The sequence below is a fragment of the Sturnira hondurensis genome, unplaced genomic scaffold (assembly GCF_014824575.4).
Source record: "Sturnira hondurensis isolate 20B ecotype Veracruz unplaced genomic scaffold, ASM1482457v3 Scaffold0006413, whole genome shotgun sequence".
In the NCBI taxonomy this organism is placed as follows: domain Eukaryota; kingdom Metazoa; phylum Chordata; class Mammalia; order Chiroptera; family Phyllostomidae; genus Sturnira; species Sturnira hondurensis.
Genome location: NW_028079044.1, coordinates 6,356,114 through 6,375,799, shown reverse-complemented (window position 1 = coordinate 6,375,799; position 19,686 = coordinate 6,356,114). Strand labels below are relative to the sequence as shown.

Below are 19,686 nucleotides of genomic sequence, written 5' to 3'. Positions count from 1 at the left end.
TAACATTACAGGTTAATTTTTTCAAGGAATTTTGTGCATTTTCTCAGACATTACAACCTCAAAACAGGGATGCATTTTTCAAAACTTTGGCAAAGTTGGGGATTCTTCCTGCTCTTGAAATTGTAATGGTAATTATACAGCTTTTCTTTATGTTTTTCAAATTGTGAATTTATAGTAGATTTATATTATAGATAGAGAGTATTTATTACAGTAATGCATGATGAATTTTTATAGTTTATGATTCTCATGATATGTGTTTTCAATCTTCAGGTTTTTAATAACTTAAATTTATAACATTAATGTGTAATACTTGCATATAATATGGTTTGGGGTGAATAAAAATCCCGCATGTCTTTACAAGACTTTCTCTTCTGTAGGAAACTAAGTATGTTTCACAGAAACTAATAAAATATCTTTTAAGACCAGTGAGTAGAATGAGGTCAGACTGAAACAAAGGGGCTCCTGCTGCAATGTGGGTGCTTTGAAAGCACTGCTATATGGATCTCATAGTGCTGTTGATGAGTTTTATCCACTGGTATTTATTGTATAAAAAATTAAAACAAATTTTTAAAGTATTAAAATAACCCATTATGTTAATATAACTAATACAACTTTTATGAAAAATGATTTTTCCAATACAAAAAAATTTATGAGAAGAATGGCATTGTTTCAGTTTTTTTGCCTATGTCTTTAATGTCTGACTTAGTAGAAAATAGCTGGAGTCTCATAGCAGGTTGTGCATTTCATTTGTTGTGATATCACATGTTGTATAGCCTCTTGAAAATACTTGTGATAGACTGAGAGTGAAAAGGGCCAGTAATGCCCTAGTATTATTTATTATTATGAAAACAGTTGTACTCTCAGTTGTACTTTGCAGTTCCTGAAAAGAGTCTTAGACTCCTTGCCAGGATTCCCTAGACTGCACTTTGAGACATTATGCAAAGTCTATCAGAATTACCTGAAGATTTTGTAACTTACGAATCATCACATGTATTCATCACATGTTGAAAGCGGCAAAGTGTTCTGAATCACTAGTTAGGAAGGGAAGTTGTGGAAAAGAGTAGAAATACCCAAAGTGTTTTCAAAAGCTTCTTCTATTAAATACGGAAATTATAAGAGAGAATCAGTTACTAAGGCATAAAGTACCTGCCAAATCCAGAACCAAAGAAATTCTGGAAGGTTTTGAAGCCTTAACTACATATCATGCACATTTTTGCATGTATTTAAATCAAGAATTCTCTCCCACCCCCACCCCCACCAAAAAATCAAAAACATTTTGTTACAGCATTTGAAAGCACTGCTTTATAATCCTGTGCTGATTTCTTATATTTAAATTCTCTTTCGTATTTATTTTTGTGGTGGTAAAAACTGTCAGATACTAATCATTGAGCTGCCTAAAACTTTTCAGTATTTGTAAAAGGAAAAGAAGATAAGGATAGAGAGTTTATATATTTTGATTCTAGCACAATTAAATCCAGAAATTTGGTGGTATACATAGATTTGGGAAAAAGCAAAACACTAATATAATGTTTATTAACAGTCTGTAACCTTTCTTTTTATCAGGGCATGGATGATTTGCAAGTCAGATCGGCTGCTACAGACATATTTTCTTATTTAGTAGAATTTAGTCCATCCATGGTCCGAGAATTTGTAATGCAAGAAGCCCAGCAGAGTGATGATGTGAGTAATAATACTCCAGTTCTACATGAATTACCTGTAGTGTTTTCAAACTATTGAGAGTAAAGGCATGGCCATTGTTGTAATAATCTTTTATGAAGCAAAATAATAGATTTTTTTTTATCATTTGTGACTTTGGCAAGCCCAGAATATGTGCCAATTGATTTGCTAATGCAAATTGGCAGTTGGATTGATTGTTTTAAAGAAAAGCATATTCAAACTAGTGTTGAGCTAGGTTACCATAGAATTAAATTCTTACATGGTGGTCTTAAAAAACATTTCAAGTACTAATGAAGTATAATTTCAAGCCATAAATCAGGCACTTACCTAGAATAACTAAGAAATTACTTTCCCTGTGTTCAAATGTGTGGGGGTGTTCAGTGAGGATAAGCGTTTAAAAATGAAACCAATGTTGTGTTTCCCCACTACAGAAATATTTACACTTTCCCTTTATACTATTTTTAAGACAAAACAAATATACAGCTATAATTTTAAGTAATCTTCCTTTCTTATATTAAATATATTTTAGTGTTAAGCAAAAAATAACTAAAATATAATTCTGTCTCCTTAAAGGTTTTGAATTCCAGTGTTAATTTGATCCTTATATGAGTTGTTATGAATTAAACTACAGTTATTTTATATGTTTTATGCTTGATCTCTTAACTAGACTTTTACATCTAGCTATTTCCAGTGGGGTTTTTTTTTTAAGCAATTTTATTTAGAATCAGTTTGGGCTAATGGTATGGTTTAGCCAGTAGAAAAGAAATAGAAGACATATTTTGTGTTGTATCTTTTAAGAATTTTTTTAACCCAACTAATGCTAATCTGACTTTAAAGAATAGATACTTGGTTTATCTCACTGTTGTGATATTTTCTTAGTGTCATCTTTCATAAAAGATGATTTTGAAATTAATACTCAGTGTTCCATCCTTAGTGGTGTGCATAGTTAAAGGCAGTCATTGTAGCATCTCTCAGACTGTGAAAAGAGAAGCTACTGACTTCAAGAATTTTTAACTTTCTGTTTTATTAGAACTATTATGTGTGTGGTTTTTTTAAATTTTTCAGTTACAATTTACATTCAGTATTATTTTCTGCTCATTGCAGGTATACAGTATAGTGGTTAGATAATCGTATATTTTACAAAGTGTTCCCTCCCATTTTTAGTACCCACCTGGCACCATACTAGTTATTGCAATATTATTAACTATACTCCCTATGCTGTACTTTTATCCCTGTGACTATTTGGTAGCTACCAATTTGTGCTTCTGAATCCTCTCACCTTTTTCACCCATTCCCCCAAACCTTCTCTGGCAACCATCAGTCCATTTTCTCTATGAGTCTGTTTTGATTTTGTTTGTTCATTTATTTTGTAGAACTCTTTTTTTGTTTACATTTAATTAATGCATGTGACTTAGAGAAGCAGTTACTGATTTTTGATTATAAAAAGTCCCTTCCTCTTCACCCCAATAAATTCAATTTTTTTTAAAGTCCCTTCTCAAATTTTTTTTTACAATCACTGTCCTCAGTGCCTTTCATTTCCCTGAATTTTCTGATATCTAGAATTTTTATTATTTAAAAATTTTGTTGCTTTAAAACAGTTCTTAGTCCACAAAAGAGGATAAATTATATATTTTTTTAATTTTCAAAATAAAGGATCCTACATGGTGAAGTTTATATTAGGTTTGGCAGCGACCTTTAAAAAGAAAAAAGAAATAACTTACATGTATATTTAGTGGGGAGTTGATGTTTTGATGTTCTTTTAAATAAATGCACAGCATTCAAATTCTTTCTAATACTATGGAACAGATTTGGTTTTAGGAGCATGGATTACAATATTAACAAGTGTTGAGACACTATGAATTACTAACATTTTTTACTGTAGCCATGATTTCTATCTAAGCTGTAAGGGTAGATTTAGCAGTAATTGCTGTCTTTTTTGTTATGCCACAGATACACATGTTTTTATGCTAGTAGCCTTTGAAACATCCAGTAAAACTTACTTTAGAATCTGCCTGGATAAGTAATACAGCTATTAACGAACTGCTTGTTTTGGCAAGTATTTTCAGTGTATTTCTCACCTTGAAATACATATGTTAATTTTTCTAGATATGATAATAGCATTTGAGGTGATTTTTTAAAAATTTAAGTATATTTGTTGGGTTTACTTTTTAGGATATTTTGTTTTTTATTTTTAAAGGACTCTAAAAACTAAAGTATTTAATACTGATATATTTATAGAATTATATATGTGGAATTTGTTTCAGAATAATTCTAGAGGATGAAATTTGCCACAATAAGAAGTTTAAAAAAATACATAAGCTAATCTCTAGGAGTTGATTGACTATTCAGTATTTTGTATTGAATATATCACATTTTATTTCTTAAAATTGCATCAGTTTTTTTAACTTTATTTTGAAGTAATTTTAAATTCACAGAAAAGTTATAATAGTACAAAGAACTCTCATATGCACTTCACCCAGATTCCCCAATTATTAACATTTTGTCTCATTTGCTTTATCATTCTTTCTTTGCTTGTATTTGTATGTACACATTTATGTATATAAATTTATTTCATTCTGAACCATTGAAGAGTATGATACAGAAATGATGATACAATACCCCTTTATCCCTAGTTACTTCAGTGTCTAGTTACCAAAAACTCTATATACCTAACCACACTATAATTATCAAATTCAGGAAATTGACGTTTTTACTTTATTTAACTACAGCCTTAATTTCAAATTTTTTCAGTTGTGCCAGTAAGGCCCTTTAGCCTAGACAAAAATGAAAAATTTCTGGTCTAGTTTCCAGCAGTTTGGATTTCTCTCAACATTTCCTTCAGTGTATGATATCAAGAAATTCCCCCAGCTGCCATCATAAACAAGTCGATAAACAACAAGTGCAAGCAAGGTTGTGGAGAAAAGGGAACCCTAGTGCACTGTTGGTGGGAATGCAGACTGGCGCAACCACTGTGGAAAACAGTATAGAATTTCCTCAAAAAACTAAAAATGAAAGTGCCTTTTGACCCAGCAATTCCACTGCTGGAATTATGCCCCAAGAACCCTGAAACACCCAATTCAGAAGAACCTATGCACTCCAATGTTCATAGCAGCACAATATACAATAACCAAGTGCTGAAAGCAACCTAAGTGTCCATCAGTAAATGAGTGGATCAAAAAGCTATGGTACTTTTACACAGTGGAATTCTACACAGCAGAAAGAAAGAAGGAGCTCCTACCCTTTGCAGCAGCATGGGTGAATCTGGAGAGCATTATGCTAAGTGAAGTTAGCCAGGCAGTGAAAGACAAACACCATATGATCTCACCTATAAGTGGAACATAACAAAACAAACAAGCAAGCCAAACAGAACCAGAGACATAGAAGCAAGGAACAAACTGACAGTGACTAGAGGGGAGGAGGGAGGAGGATAACATTGGGGGTGGGGAGAGGGTCAAGTCAGGGAACATGTATAAAGGACCCATGGTCAAAAACAGTGGGGGGTAGGATTGAATATGGAAGTGGGGGCTGAGCTGGGCAGGGGAGAGTAATGGAGGAAAACTGGGGACAATGGTAATTGAACAACAGTTTTCAAAAAAGAAATGCCTCCAACTTTAAAAGAAGTTTTAGCCCTTGCCTAGGTGGCTCAGTTTTTTTTTGAGTATCCTCCCATAACCACAAATTTCTAGGTTCAATTCCCAGTCACAGGACACATACCTCTGTTGCAGGTTCCTAGCACTTCCTATCCCAGCCCATCTAGTCTTCAGTCCTGGAACATGCAGGAGGCAACTAATGTTTCTCTCTCTCTGTTCCTGTCTCACTTCCTCTCTCTAAAAGCAATGCAAAAAGTGTCATTAGGTGAGGATTAAAAAAAAAACTTTCAGTTTTCTTTGTCTAGGCTATTTTGCCATTTCACAGATACGAGGTTTTGGACCATTCTGTCAAATTTGAGGAGCTATTTTTGCTTCTAACATGTGAAAATGGGTTGAAAGAAGTATTGATTCAGTATTGTCTTCAAGTTGCTACAGAACAAATTCCTTACACAGGATTTTTTAAAAGATTTTATTTATTTTTAGAGAGGGGAGGGGAGGGAGAAAGAGAAACATCAATGTGTGGTTGCCTCGCACATGGCCCCCACTGGGGACCTGGTCCGCAACCCAGGCATGTGCCCTGACTGGGAATCGAACCTGCAACCCTTTGGTTTGCAGCCCGTGCTCAGTCCACTGAGCTATGCCAGCCAGGGCCACAGGATTTTTTTTTTAATTACTACATTTATATAATTTTTAAGACTGGAAATGTTTCCACAACATCCATCAGTTATTTTTATTCTATTGCAGAATATTCTTTGTGCCTTTGCCATGATTTCTTTCTCCTCTTATTTAGTATATATTTATAGAATTGAAGATACACAGAATTCTGATATTTTCTTAATTTTACCAGAAAATATCAGTGGAAAATTTTCATATAACTGTGTCATGGTTTCCACTCGGCTAATAGTAACTGTCTAATTCCATTATAAAATTTTTCTCAATATTAAGAGAAAAATATTGTAAAGAAAATATTTCTTTAATATTGTAAAGAAAATATGCCTTAAAAGCAGTGAAATAAAATATGTCCTCTGTCTTTCTCAATCAGAAAATAGAGATGCCAGCTCTTACACTGGATGATCTCTGAATTCTGTGTGTAGGTACCCAGAACTTCCCCTTTGTTGCTACTTTTCACAATATAGCAAAATTCTTAAACCCCTTTAAATATAAGTTTAAATAGAAGTATTTGCTTCTGAGAATAGTATGAGGTTGGAGTGTGATGAAACCAATCGGAATATCATTTCTCTACAAACCTTTAATTTACAAATAACTAAAACATTGAGATATCTCCTAGAAACCAAAGTCACACTCACTTAAATGTTGCTATTTAGGTGAGAGATGCACAAAGTTTTTCCTAAACAAGCTGAAGGGAAATAAGATTTCGTGGACCCCGTGGTCTTTGTCAAAGCTACTTAACCCCGTTACCATAGTAAGAACTGTCCACAGACAGTTTGGAAAAGAATAAGCTTGGCTATTTTCCAGTAAATGTACAAAATCGGTGACTGGCTGGGTAGTTTTGTGGTTTGCTGACTCCTGACTTAGACCCCTGTTTCAGGTAAATGATATGGGCATTTAGAGGCTAGGCTCATACTCATTTGAAGGTTATCATTGCAGAAGCTACTATGGTAGTGTAGAAAGAATTAAAACAAAGAGACCCATAGGGATAAGCAGGCATTAATGGGAGAAGGAAATTTGGGGGTTATTTTAAGATTAAATGTGAAAGAGTGTTCTCCAGAACAGATTGTGGTGCCCTAGCATTGGAATAAATTCACTGGAAGTACTCTGTAATGGTTTATTTTTAGATCAAGTTACCATTTGACATCTGAAGGAATGTTCTAGTAGTTCATCCTAAATCTTCATTATTTTACTGCAGTTGCTTGAGCATGGGTTTTCTAGTGCCATTGTTAGATAAGCAGATTAAGGAAAAATGGGTTTGTACGTGCAGTGCTTTAATGCCAGTAAAGAACTCTAGCAGGCAATTAGAAATGCTAGCTTGAATTTTGACAGAGTGGTCAGTCTTGGGCAATCATCTGTTCCAGTCCCCTTGTGCCATTAGACAAATAGGCATGGAAGAGTTAATGAGGTCACTTACCTAGTTATTGGCAGTAGAGTCTGGGTCTTTTTTTTTTTAATCATTCTTAACTTCTTAGGGTTCTTTTTTTTTTAAGATTTTATTTATTTGTCTTTAGAGGGGAAGGGAAGGAAAGGAGAGAAATATCAATGTATGGTTGCCTCATGTGAGTCCCCTGCTGGGAACTGTCCTGCAACCCAGGCATGTGCCCTGACTGGGAATCGAACCACGATTGTGTGGTTCGCAGCCCGCGCTCAATCCACTGAGCTACACCAGCTAGGGCGAGTCTGGGTCTTTTTATTTACCTATTCCTTCTGTTCACCAGGCTTGCTCTGTGATGTTAATTAAAAAATGAAACATGCCGTACAGACTGTTCATAATGCTGAAATACTTGCAGTTCATTGATGAATGTTCAACTATTCATTATTTTGCTTAGCATTTGTTTCTAATCGCTAAAAGCATATTATTTTGTGTGGATTTAGTCATGCATTATATAGTAGACTAATTTTAATTGTTTACTGAGCTGCCTCTGGGATAAGATCATCTTGCTCTATACTGCTCTATGACGCATAATCTCTAGATCTGTGGTTAACTCTGGTATTTTAGAACTTGATTTTTACTTAGTTTGGCAGAATCTAATTTAAACTAATAATAATAGTAATAATAATAGAACTTAGTATGTACAATAAGGCTCGTCTTGTTTTTCCCCATTTCTCTGTCTTACTGGCTAATGTCTACTGTATTGCTAAGTATATAGTTTCGTAGACAAGATCTGTCTGTGAAGGTAAACAGCCATGTAATATGAAAAAGAGACATTTGAAGAAGATACAGGATACAAGAAACATTGTACATAGGACAGTGACACCTCAACCCCCTTCAGAGTAGGCACCTTGGGACCTCACACAGTTCTCCCAGTCTCTATCAGCTGCTCTGTCATATTTTCCTGAATCTCATTGATGGTCTGAAATCTCTTCCCTTTCAAAGGTGATTATAGTTTGGGGAAAAGCCAGAAGTGTCGCGGTGTCAAATGTGGGGGCAGGGGGCTGAGCCACCTGGGTGATTTAATGTTTCACCAAAAAACTGTGTAAGACATAATGCATGAGCAAGGGCGTTGTCCTGATTAAGTTGTCAGTCACCAGTTTCCCATAGCTGCAGCCCTCTGAATCATCCGAATAGTTTCTGTGGAGGAATGTTCAAGCCTAACACAAAATTAGATGCAGGTTTGTTGCTCTACTTGCTCAGTCATTTTGAATGCAAAGGCCACACAGTACACATTGACAATTATATTAACAATATATCATATTAAAAATATATTATGTCAATTATATTAACATTGGCTGGACTTTTTCCGGACAGACTTCATATGTTGTCCTTGTTTTGTTTTGGTTTTTGTTGTTGTTTTGGGTAAAAGAGTAAATCTAGTTTGTCACTTCATCTTGGCCAAAAGCAGAAATCTGATTCAATTTTTATTTTCAGAGCAGATTTTATTTTTTTTAATATTTTATTTACTTTTAGAGAAAGGTGAAGGGAGAGAGACAGAGAGGGAGAGAAACATCAATGTGTGGTTGCCTCTCATATGGCCCCCACTGGGGACCTGGCCTGCCACCCAGGCATGTGCCCTGACGGGGAAACGAAATTGCGACTTTGGTTTGCAGCCCACGCTCAGTCCACTGAGCTATAGCAGCCAGGGCTCAGAGCAGATTTTAATTTAAATAACTGGACCTTATTAAGAATTAGCCAATTTGTGGATTCATGCCTGTTTTGTGTTCTTTCAAAGTTATTCATAATTCATTAAAATGAAACTTCAGAACATTAAAAATTAAAGCCATCTCACACAAGGATTTAGAAACCAGCTTGTTTTAAGACTCATTGACTATAAGAAATTTTCCACTTTTTGCTTTTTTCTGCCTCTTCTGTTTTCCTCTGTCGAAAATTTATTATCCTGTTTTTTTCTTTTCCCTTCTTTAAGAATGAAGCTGTAATAATAGACTTTTGAAGAGTGCTGTTTAGTTTCTATGATGGCAGAAATTCTGTACCCATTCGACAAGGTAGTCACTCCCGACTGTGGCCATGGAACACTTGAAATGTAGGATATGTGACTGAGGAATGAATTACTAATTTTAACTTAAAATAGCCTCATGTGGAAAACTGATATTGTAATGGACAGCACAGGATCAGAATATTTACTGCCTGTACACAGTCTGAGTGGATCTTTTATCTCATAGCCATTCTAAGCGAAAGAATGTCTTGCTTGGCTCTCTATTTTAGAATAGTTCTGATGGCGTTGTGGAGGTCAGATGGCTGGAGAAAGAAGGCCTGACCTGTGACAAGAGAAAGGGACAGGAGAATAAGGAATTAATGTATCACTGAGGTAGGGGGTTAGCTTCATATATCAGTAAGACTAGGAGTGACATCAGCAAGATGGCTGAATAGGAAGTTTCATCCCTTATTTTCCCAACAGAAACTTCAATTTGATAACCATAAACAGACAAAAATATCTCAATGAACCTTTCAGAATCCAGCGGAGTGGTTACAGCAACTTGGTGCAACACAGAAATGAGAAAAGGTGCATTGAAGGGTTAATAATTTCAATTTACCCATGTTAGCCCTCTCCCAAGTCAGCACAACATAGTGCCCTGAAGAGATTCCCTGGACCCATGAATTCTCCCTTGGGGGAAAGAGAGAGAACAAAGCGAGGGTCTGACATCCCCATCCTTTCAGGATGCTAACCAAGAGAATCACTTTTTTCTGCCTCTCCCAGAACATTGAAGGAATCATCTCACAATAGCTAAGAACAAATACGACTTTACAAGTCTCAGTAGCTGGTCCATGTACCCCAGTAACGCACCCCACCTGCTGCCCCAGCCAGCATCTTCTGGCAGGGTTGACTGGTGAGGTGCTTTCTTTGCCAAAGGTGGTATGTAAAGACTGGAAGAGCTAACTGCTTCTTAAGATATGCAGGCAATGATGCGAAGCTACAAAGATCAGGAAGAATCAGGGAAACTTGACACCACCAAAGAAACAAGATAAAGCTCCAGTAACTGATGCTAAAAAAATGGAGAACTACAGCATAGGGAGTATAGTCAACAACACTATAATAACTTGTACTAGAATTATTGGGGGGTATCACTTTGTAAATTATAAAATTGTCTAACCACTATACTGTGCACCTGAAACTAATAATATGTATACATGTATACACACACAAACACACACATATATATATGAAAAATGGAGCACTTTGAACTGCCTAATTCTAAATAATTGTCTTAAAGAAGCTCAGTGAACTACAAAAAATACAATTAGATAACTAAACAAAATCAAGAAAACAATAAATAAACAAAACAAGTTTAACAAAGAGAAACCATAAAAAAGAACCAAAGGAAATTCTGGAGCTGAAGAATATAATGACTGAACTGAAAAAGATTAATAAATAGCTTCAACAGTAGACTGGATCAAGCAAAAGAAAAAATCAGAGAACTTGAGAATGAGAAAATGAAAGCCTACGTGAATTCTAGGGTACTGTAAAATAAAACAGTATGGGGGTTGACAAAAGTAGGTTCATAGTTGTAATACAAATAAATAATAATATAGTACAACAATTAATGAATAATAATACAAGAATAAACTGTGTTTCACATGCAACTCTAAACCTACTTTTGTCAGCCCCTATATTGAAATGACATTTCAGTGTATATATTATACCTTACTTAAGAAGTTCTTAAGACTGTGTTTTTATGTAGATATAGCCTAAATTTGTCTTACATTATTTTTCTGCCTAATTTTAAGTGAATTAACTTAAGAGGATTATATATATAAGTAGATAATATGAGGCTTTAATTAACTGGTAGAATACCAAACTATGCATATTGACATGTATTAAAGTAAATGCTATGCACAGCATTGTTCTGAAGAAATATTGGCTGACACCTTTTTGTAGTATCTTAACATTTTATATTAGATATACCTTGCTGAACATACCACAATAAGAAAGAACAGATTAATGTAGAATATGCTCTTTTTCTTCTAATTGAAATAAGGCTAGGGTCTGGATTTATTAATGTAGCTGTAAATTTGATTTCATAACTCCTCTTTGAAGAAATTTCATTCTGTCTCTGTTACCATGATAGAACTGATTTACTGGTGTTCAAATTTAGAAACATAGTAGAGGATAGCATTCTGATTTCAAGTATTTAAGTTGCTATCACATGGTTTTGTTGATTCTTTGTTCTGTTAAGTTCACAAACAACTTCACAGGGATATATTATTTTCGTATAACAGTGTATTAAGTTGGGAAAGGCTACCAAAACAAAATAATACAAAGTGCGTTATACCGAAACTTTCTATTTATTACTTTCCAGAATTCTCCCAATTTTAGACATTTATCTTCATTCCATGTAGTTCCCTTATTTCATCTCTTTCAGTTACTACCTTTCATGTTTTCAGAACCACTGAGTTGATGTCAAAACTGTTTCTAATAATGAACACTCTGTATCCTAATTTAATACTCAAGATTTCTACTTTAAAAAATAGAAGCAGAAGGCAAATTTTGTACCTGCAAGCTGCTTTGTAGGTCTGTGTATTAAGACCCAAGAGCATGTTACTAATATAATAATAAATCTGTTTGGCAGTCAGTCATATAACATGTGTGTCTACTCACTCCCTGTGAGGGAGTGGAAAATTGTGTACTGGGTTAGGTTTTTCCGTCATTTTTTGATAAAAAGGATTTTCTGGTGAGAGCTGAGATAGCTGTCTTGGGGGGTAAAGGCATCACATAATGTATGATATTGCTTGTTTATTCAACTCTAAATTCATACCTAACAGTGAAACCTGGAATGAGAATCTGTTAGAACCTCCACTGAGCAAGAATTAGTTGGTAAATTATTTTTCTTCCCTATATTAATGGTATTAAGCTATAACATGCTCTGCTTTTCGTTTAAGTGAGTATTTTTTATTCTAGTATGTTTATAAATCTTTTTTTAAGTGGGAAAAAGAGCTTAAATAAGTTCATATACTCTTTGGAATTTTTGTCTCTGTGGTTCTGGTTTTGTTCTTCTAGTTGGTATGTTTCTCATATTTCCAAGCCAGGACTAATGGAAATATTTTCTTTCAGGACATCCTTCTCATTAATGTAGTAATTGAACAAATGATCTGTGATAGTGATCCTGAACTGGGAGGTGCTGTTCAGTTAATGGGACTTCTTCGTACTCTAATTGATCCAGAAAACATGCTGGCTACAAATAATGTAAGAAATTACTCAGATTTTTTTAAGTGTTTTTTTTTTTTTTAAGAGGGGGGGAAAGACTTCAGTGTGTGAGAGAAACATCAGTTGGTTGCCTCTCACATGCCACCAACCAGGGACCGTGCCCTGGCCAGGAATTGAACCTTTTGGTCCGCAGGCCAGCACTCCATTCACTGAGCCACACCAGCCAGGGCAAAAAAACGTTTTGCTTTTCATCAGTTGTCAGTGATTTTTAAATATATAATTACATGTAAATTATATGTAAGTATAAAATTGTGAAAATGTGTACAGTTTTGAAAAGCAATAAGTACTTAAGTATTTGGTTATTCAGTATTCAAGTAGCAATGGTATTCCTATAGCAGTTCACTTGGGGCAAAATACAATCTTGTAGTCTGTTAAAATCTTAGTGAAATGTTAGCACGTCTGTTTAATGACCCTTGGCCTCTGTGTTAACTTCTTGAAACTTACACAATGTGAATATACTTAGCACCACTAAAAAACAGTAAACGGAAAATTGTTAAACGGTAAATTTTGTTGTTTTTATTATAATAAAGGAAAAATTAATATGCACTGAATGGTCTCAACTGCACAGAAAAAGAAGTCATTAAAAAGAAAAAAAAATACTTAAGCAACTACCCCAAAGTGTTAGTAGCAATTGTCTCAAAATAGTGGGATCTTTTTTCTTCCATAAAATTTCCTAATATTTAGAGAACATGTATATTATTTTTAAATTATTGAATGTTTACAGCACCAGTCATGTAAAAAAGTAGTAGCCCCAAAAATCAAAAGGCATTATTTTCCAAGTTTCCAAATGATAAGATTTTTTTTTTTAATTTTAAAAATAGATCTAGGCCCTGGCTGGCGTAGCTCAGTGGATTGAGCGCAGGCCTGTGAATCACACGATCACGGTTCGATTCCCAGTCAGTGCACATGCCTGTGTTGCAGGCCAGTTCCCAGCAGGGGACTCACGAGAAGCAACTATACGTTGCTATTTCTCTCCTTCTCTCCTCTCCTTCCTTTCCCCTTTGAATATAAATAAATAAAATTTTAAAAAATAGATCTAAATTCTGTCCTGTTTAGTGGCTGGATAAATTGATTTGGTGGGTTTTCAAATTTGGATACATCATGAAGTCTAGTGTATCAGATTTTAGACAGTTGTCACATTACTTGATAGAGTCTTCATTGCATTTCAGATCATAGCATACTTGAAAAACATTGTTCTGCATAATTTTCTCAGAACAACTGTTTATAATACTCTGATCTTTTTCTTTCATTTTTATTTGTAATATAAAATAGATTTTATTTTTTCAAGTCCTAAGGTAAGATTAAGGTATATTTAACTAGTTTTTTTGTTCTTCAAGTATCTGTTTGTGACCCACACTGCTAATCCTGAAGATGTTTTATTAGTTATCAAAGTCATAAAGTATTTTTTAAATTTGGTATGTTTCAGAAAACTGAAAAAAGTGAATTTCTGAATTTCTTCTACAACCATTGTATGCATGTCCTCACGGCGCCACTTTTGACAAACACTTCAGAAGACAAATGTGAAAAGGGTAGGTTCTCTGGCTTGTCTGCTTACAATTTCTGTTTTTAAAGAGTGAAATAAGTGTTATAACTAACAGGATGTTTACTTGGTTCTTTATATGACAAGGGACATACATCCCTGAGTGTATATCCTAGGGAACATCGGTGCCTATGCCCAACAGGTACAAGAATCTTGTTGCATTGATAGCGGTAGGAAAGTTAGACTGCGGTGTATGCGTATGATGGAATACTATGTAGCAGTTAAAATATTTGAATATTGATCATCTGACTAGTTGCCAAAAATGTAAAACTGTGAATGGGTAAAACATCACAAAACGTTTTATTGTGGAATGGTTCCACTTATGTAAATTAAAATAAATGCATTTTTAACATTTATTTTAAAATAAAATAGAATACTTGCAGCAATCAGAAATATTTAGATAATAGTTTAACTTATATACATACACTTCCTCTTGGCTCTTCCATTCTCATTCCATCCCACCTGCCTCCATCTCTCAAGGAATGCTGAATTTAGAGTCAGTCACCTCTTTTTGTTTATATTATTATGACATGTATACTTTTCATGCTTTCAACCTTGATATGCATTGACTTCTATTGTACATGTTATTCTGCAGTTTTTTCTTTTTACCCACTCCTTTTTTTTGAGCTCTATCTATAGTGATGTCCAGAGTTCTCATTAATTTTTAAGTCTCATATAGTATTCTTTTATGTGAGTATGCTATAAGCCATTCTGCTTCTAATGTACATTTAAGTTGTTTCCAACTTCTTGCTATTACAAGCAGTGCTGTAGTACACATCTTTGTATTTCCCTGTGCAAACATGCTCTAAGGTGTGTGCTGAGAAGTTGGAACTTACAGTGTTCACCTTACTTTGTTTTTTTAAAAAATTCAAAGCATAAGGCATCTATTGTTAATATTTGTGTTATCATGGAATTTAAGAAATACCTATATAGAGAGACATACCCAATGTGCTGGAGGATGGCTGAGAGAAGGTGAAAGACAGTATATCATTCTTATCAGAATATTTATGATAGCGTCTTTTAATAACTTCTCATCAGCACCCTGTTTTGTAAAAGATTGTAGACAGAGGTCTACAGAGGTATATTTGACTAAAGCAGCTGTCTTTATGGATGTATCTTAATGGTTATTATGTGGGTAAAATGAGATTATGATCAAAGACATACTTGATATATTACAGTACCAGGGAAATATGAAGTGATATTACTGAAGTAACTGATTTTGATTTTTTTATTAGATAATGTAGTTGGACCTAACAAAAACAGCACGATTTGTCCTGGTAAGTATAAATTTTTATTTTATGAACTAATACAAATAATAAACCTCTTCCTACTCAGAGTACAGTACATTCATACAAGGCTAAGAAAGGCGTATTTTCAACATAAACAAAATCCAGAAATACATTTACTTTTTTTCTTTATTGCAAAGAAAATATCTCACTTTCCTTAATATAAAAGATGGAAAATCATTTGCAATTTTGTTTTTGTTTTCCTCTGTAAATATAGAACTTCTTTTCTAATATTTTTTAAGAAGACAGCTGAACATTGAAGATTTAGTTTGTGCTTACTTTTGAAATCTATTGGGTTGGCCAAAGAAGTTCCCATGGGTTTTTTTTTCCCCGTAAAATAAAAGACACATTTTTCATTTCCACCAATAACTTTATTGATTTGGATATTTTCAATATGTCGGCTAGCTCTCACACAGTATAATGTTGATTGTTCTCGATCAGTGTCTTAATTTGATTGCTGTCAGTTTCAACTGGTCTACCTGACAGAGCATCGTCCAACAAGGAATCTGCCAACACGAAACTTCCGAAACTTCGCAAACCGCTTTTGACACATTCGATCAGTCATGGCACCTTCTCCATACACTGCACAAATCTCTGTCACAATACAGTGTAACAGAATTGTTTTGAATGAGGTTAAAGACAACTAAGCACTACTAGAGCCATCTTAGTAAAAACCAAATGAACTTTTTGGCCAGCCCAATAAAACTAAGACTAATTAATTAGTAGTCTTCGTAACAGCCATATGTTTAAGTTTTGTTTATGAGTGGAAGGAAACACTGTTGCTTTTACTTGTAACATGCATACCAGGTATGGCCTGTTAGCATAGAAAACATGCCTATATATAGTAGTGTACCTAGCGTCCTATATAGAGACAGTTCAGATGATATGTGAGTCCTATTTTGGGAAAATGAAAACAAGACATTTAATTTAACACTGTAGATCATTGTTACAAAATCTTTTGTAAATAAAATTTGGGAATTGAGAAATTAAAGGGTTTCTTCTTAATTGTGAGGGACTAGGTGGTGTTTGCTATTAGACAAACTGGTTTGGAGTAAGTAAAACCCTTTACTTGATTTAAAGTAGAAAATATCTTTGGAATGCCAGGATTGTATTTTCTATATTTAGCGGTCATTCTGTTACTTAAAAGAATGTTAATTTATTCCTAAGGGCAACATAATTCCACAAAATATTTATGTATGTAATCTTGCAAACTAAAGTAATTATATTAGGTGATGTAGATTACTTTTTTGTATACTGTAAGACTGTGATTCCATAATCTGCCCACAGTTTAATATTTCCTTGTCTGAAACATTTTTAATATGTTTTGCTAATTACCTACATAAACCCTTGCATTATATTGACCTTTGATGCCCAGGAGACAGTTTGAAATCATTCCATGAATATATAAACCAAAGCCTCTTGAAAAGAAATCTCATTTATTTCTGTAGGCCTCTTGTGCATGTACGTTACGGTTCGATTAACATCTTAGTGTAACATTTTTCACGTGGTATTTAAATAGCCAAGAATATCCCTTACTTAAAGATGTCTTTAAAGAAAGCATATTAATTTTGGGGGGGGGATTTGCATTGCGCCACTTTAGGCAAAAAGTTTGAGGTACTTCTGTACTGTGGACCCTATTATATGTTTATTAATATTAATAATTAAGACATGTATTAAAGAAACATCAAGAAAATCCCAGTGCATTTATGGTTTTACTGTCATGTTTGTAGATTTTTACTGAGGGTTTTATTTTCCTCTTAATATTATTAAATATTTTATGCAACAGCTGTAGAAAAATACCTGTTTGGTAGGTAACTGACATTGCTTCTAGAGAGTCTGTGTAATGGAAAAGTAAAAACCTGTGACTTCTTTAGTTGATCTAAAAATGGAAGGAAATACAATTTTACTTTTGCTCTAAAATGTAGGGTGTAAATTTTATTCTTTTTTATTTAGGTGTATTGCATTATTTGATTTTCATGTCATCATTTCTTTGTAGATAATTATCAAACAGCACAGCTGCTTGCCTTAATTTTAGAGCTACTCACATTTTGTGTGGAACATCACACATATCACATAAAAAACTATATTATGAACAAGGACTTGCTAAGAAGAGTCTTGGTCTTGATGAATTCAAAGCACACTTTCCTGGCATTGTGTAAGTAAATATTTAAATGAATAGTCTAGTAAAATGTTTTAAGGAACAATATTTCTAATAGAATTAAAAGCCAAAGTTACCTATGTGAATTTATGTATTTTTGGTAGTATATATGCTATTAAAGAGAGGATTATGAGAAATACTCATCTTTCTTTTATTTAAAGGATAAGAGGAATAGGTCATAGTGTTTCCTCATGCATACTCAGTTGCTCACATTAGATTTGATTATCTTAACTGAGATAATATTCTGTACAATAACATTTCACTAATAGAGCCAGTCCTGCTATCTTACATATCTGCTTCTTCAAACTGTCATTTAGTAGTGACTCTTTTTATTTTTTATTTTTTATTTTTTAAATATTTTATTTATTTATCTTTAGAGGGGAAGGGAAAGAGAGAGGAAGAGAAACATCAATGTTTGGTTGCTTCTTGTGCATCCCGTGCTGGGAACTGGCCTGCAACCCAGGAATGTGCCCTGACTGGGAATCGAACCGCGATCATCTGGTTCGCAGGCCGGTGCTTCTTTTTATATTTTTTAAATACAGGCTTTGCTTTGTTTTTGTGTAATAACTCAGGTCCTTTATTGAACTTGTCAAATATTTGCACCAATGTTTATTTTTGGCAAACTATAAATTTTCCTTTTCTCTTCATAATTTCACCTACAAATAGAGATAAATACACTTGCTTCTGTCATTTTGTTCTTTTCTGAGCATAAAAATTATAGTTAAAATTTAAGCTTTTACTTATTATATAGAGAAAAGATTAATCTACCCACTACATCCTTTACTTTTAAGGCCTTAAAGTAGCCACTGTTTCCCTGGCTTGCATGGCTCAGTTGGCTGGGCATCCTCCCACAATGAAAGGTCACTGGTTCAATTGGGGCACAGTTCTCGTTGGGGCACATGCCTGGGTTGCAGGTTTGGTCCCCCATCGGGGCATTCATGTTTTTCTCTTCCTCCCTCCCCCCCTCTAAAAAATAAATATAATATTTATTTTAATATTTAATATAATATAATATAATTTATTTTAATATTTAATATAATATTTAATATAATAAAGTAGCCACTGTTAACTTATGCACTATTTCTTTTCCATTCCTTTATTCATATTTGTAGAAATTTACATAAACATGCACAAGGGGCTGTCTTGTTTTATTTTTACAAAAACAGTGTATTAACACATTTCTCAGTCCCTTAATATTACTCTAGGTCATTGGATATGATGTGAACCAATTTTTGTTTACTATACATAGTTGAGTAATATTTCCTAGAAGGGCTTTTTCACAGCTGATTTTAAACATTCTCTAATACATGGGTTACAAGATTGTTTTGGTACTTTGCCACTCCAAAAACAACACTGTAGTAAATAGTGTAGTATATAAATCTCTTATGTATTGGTTGATTTTTTTCCATAGATTAGATTCCAAATAATGGGATTATCAGGGCAAAATGTTGATATGTTTTTAATATATCCTTTTAAGTTTTAATTCAACATATAGCCTCTGGATTTCTTTCCCAAAGGATAGAAGCACTTGACTCTTTTTTAGCACTCAGTGCTACTGTTTTGTTACCAAGTTGATGGTGGAAAATGTGGTATTCCATTTGTTTTAATTTACACTTTCCTTGACAATTTTTTATATTTTAGTGCTTTTGTGTTTTATCTGTTATGAATTGCTTATTATCTTTTTCTTAGATCTCCCTTCATGTTAGAGATACTATCAGTTTATCCTGTTTTGGGGGGAAAATGTTTCAATATCATTTGTCTTTACTTTATTTTCCGTATGACTTTTGAAAATTCTTATGTGTCTCTTTCCTTTTTATAGCTTGTGGATTCTTAGTCTTGCTTAGGAAAGTCTCCCATCTCCTCAGATTATACAACTATTCTCAATTTTCTTATAATAATGAATATTTCACTTTTTATACTTATGTATATAATACATCTGAAATTTTTTTCACAAAAAGCTTTGTTCTCTTCTAGATGGATGGCCAGCTGTGCAAACATTTTTACTAAGTAAACTTTTATTTACTAATTTAAAGTTTCTCTTTATTATGCAGTGAGTTAACCATATAGACTTCTGTCTTATTTCTGGGCTATCTATTCTTCTAAT

General features: G+C 33.8%; 1 protein-coding gene across 3 annotated transcripts in view; it reads left to right on the top strand.

The window, feature by feature from the left end:
* The window catches only part of PPP4R3B (protein phosphatase 4 regulatory subunit 3B), a 55,792-nt gene that overhangs the window by 19,924 nt on the left and 16,182 nt on the right, over positions 1-19,686 (top strand). For all 3 annotated transcript variants that reach the window (XM_037047948.1, XM_037047949.1, XM_037047950.1), the window contains 6 exons: positions 12-128; positions 1,564-1,680; positions 12,446-12,577; positions 14,025-14,127; positions 15,374-15,415; positions 17,421-17,579. In XM_037047948.1, the coding sequence (XP_036903843.1) occupies positions 12-128; positions 1,564-1,680; positions 12,446-12,577; positions 14,025-14,127; positions 15,374-15,415; positions 17,421-17,579 (670 nt within the window). The remainder of the gene's footprint in view (positions 1-11; positions 129-1,563; positions 1,681-12,445; positions 12,578-14,024; positions 14,128-15,373; positions 15,416-17,420; positions 17,580-19,686) is intronic.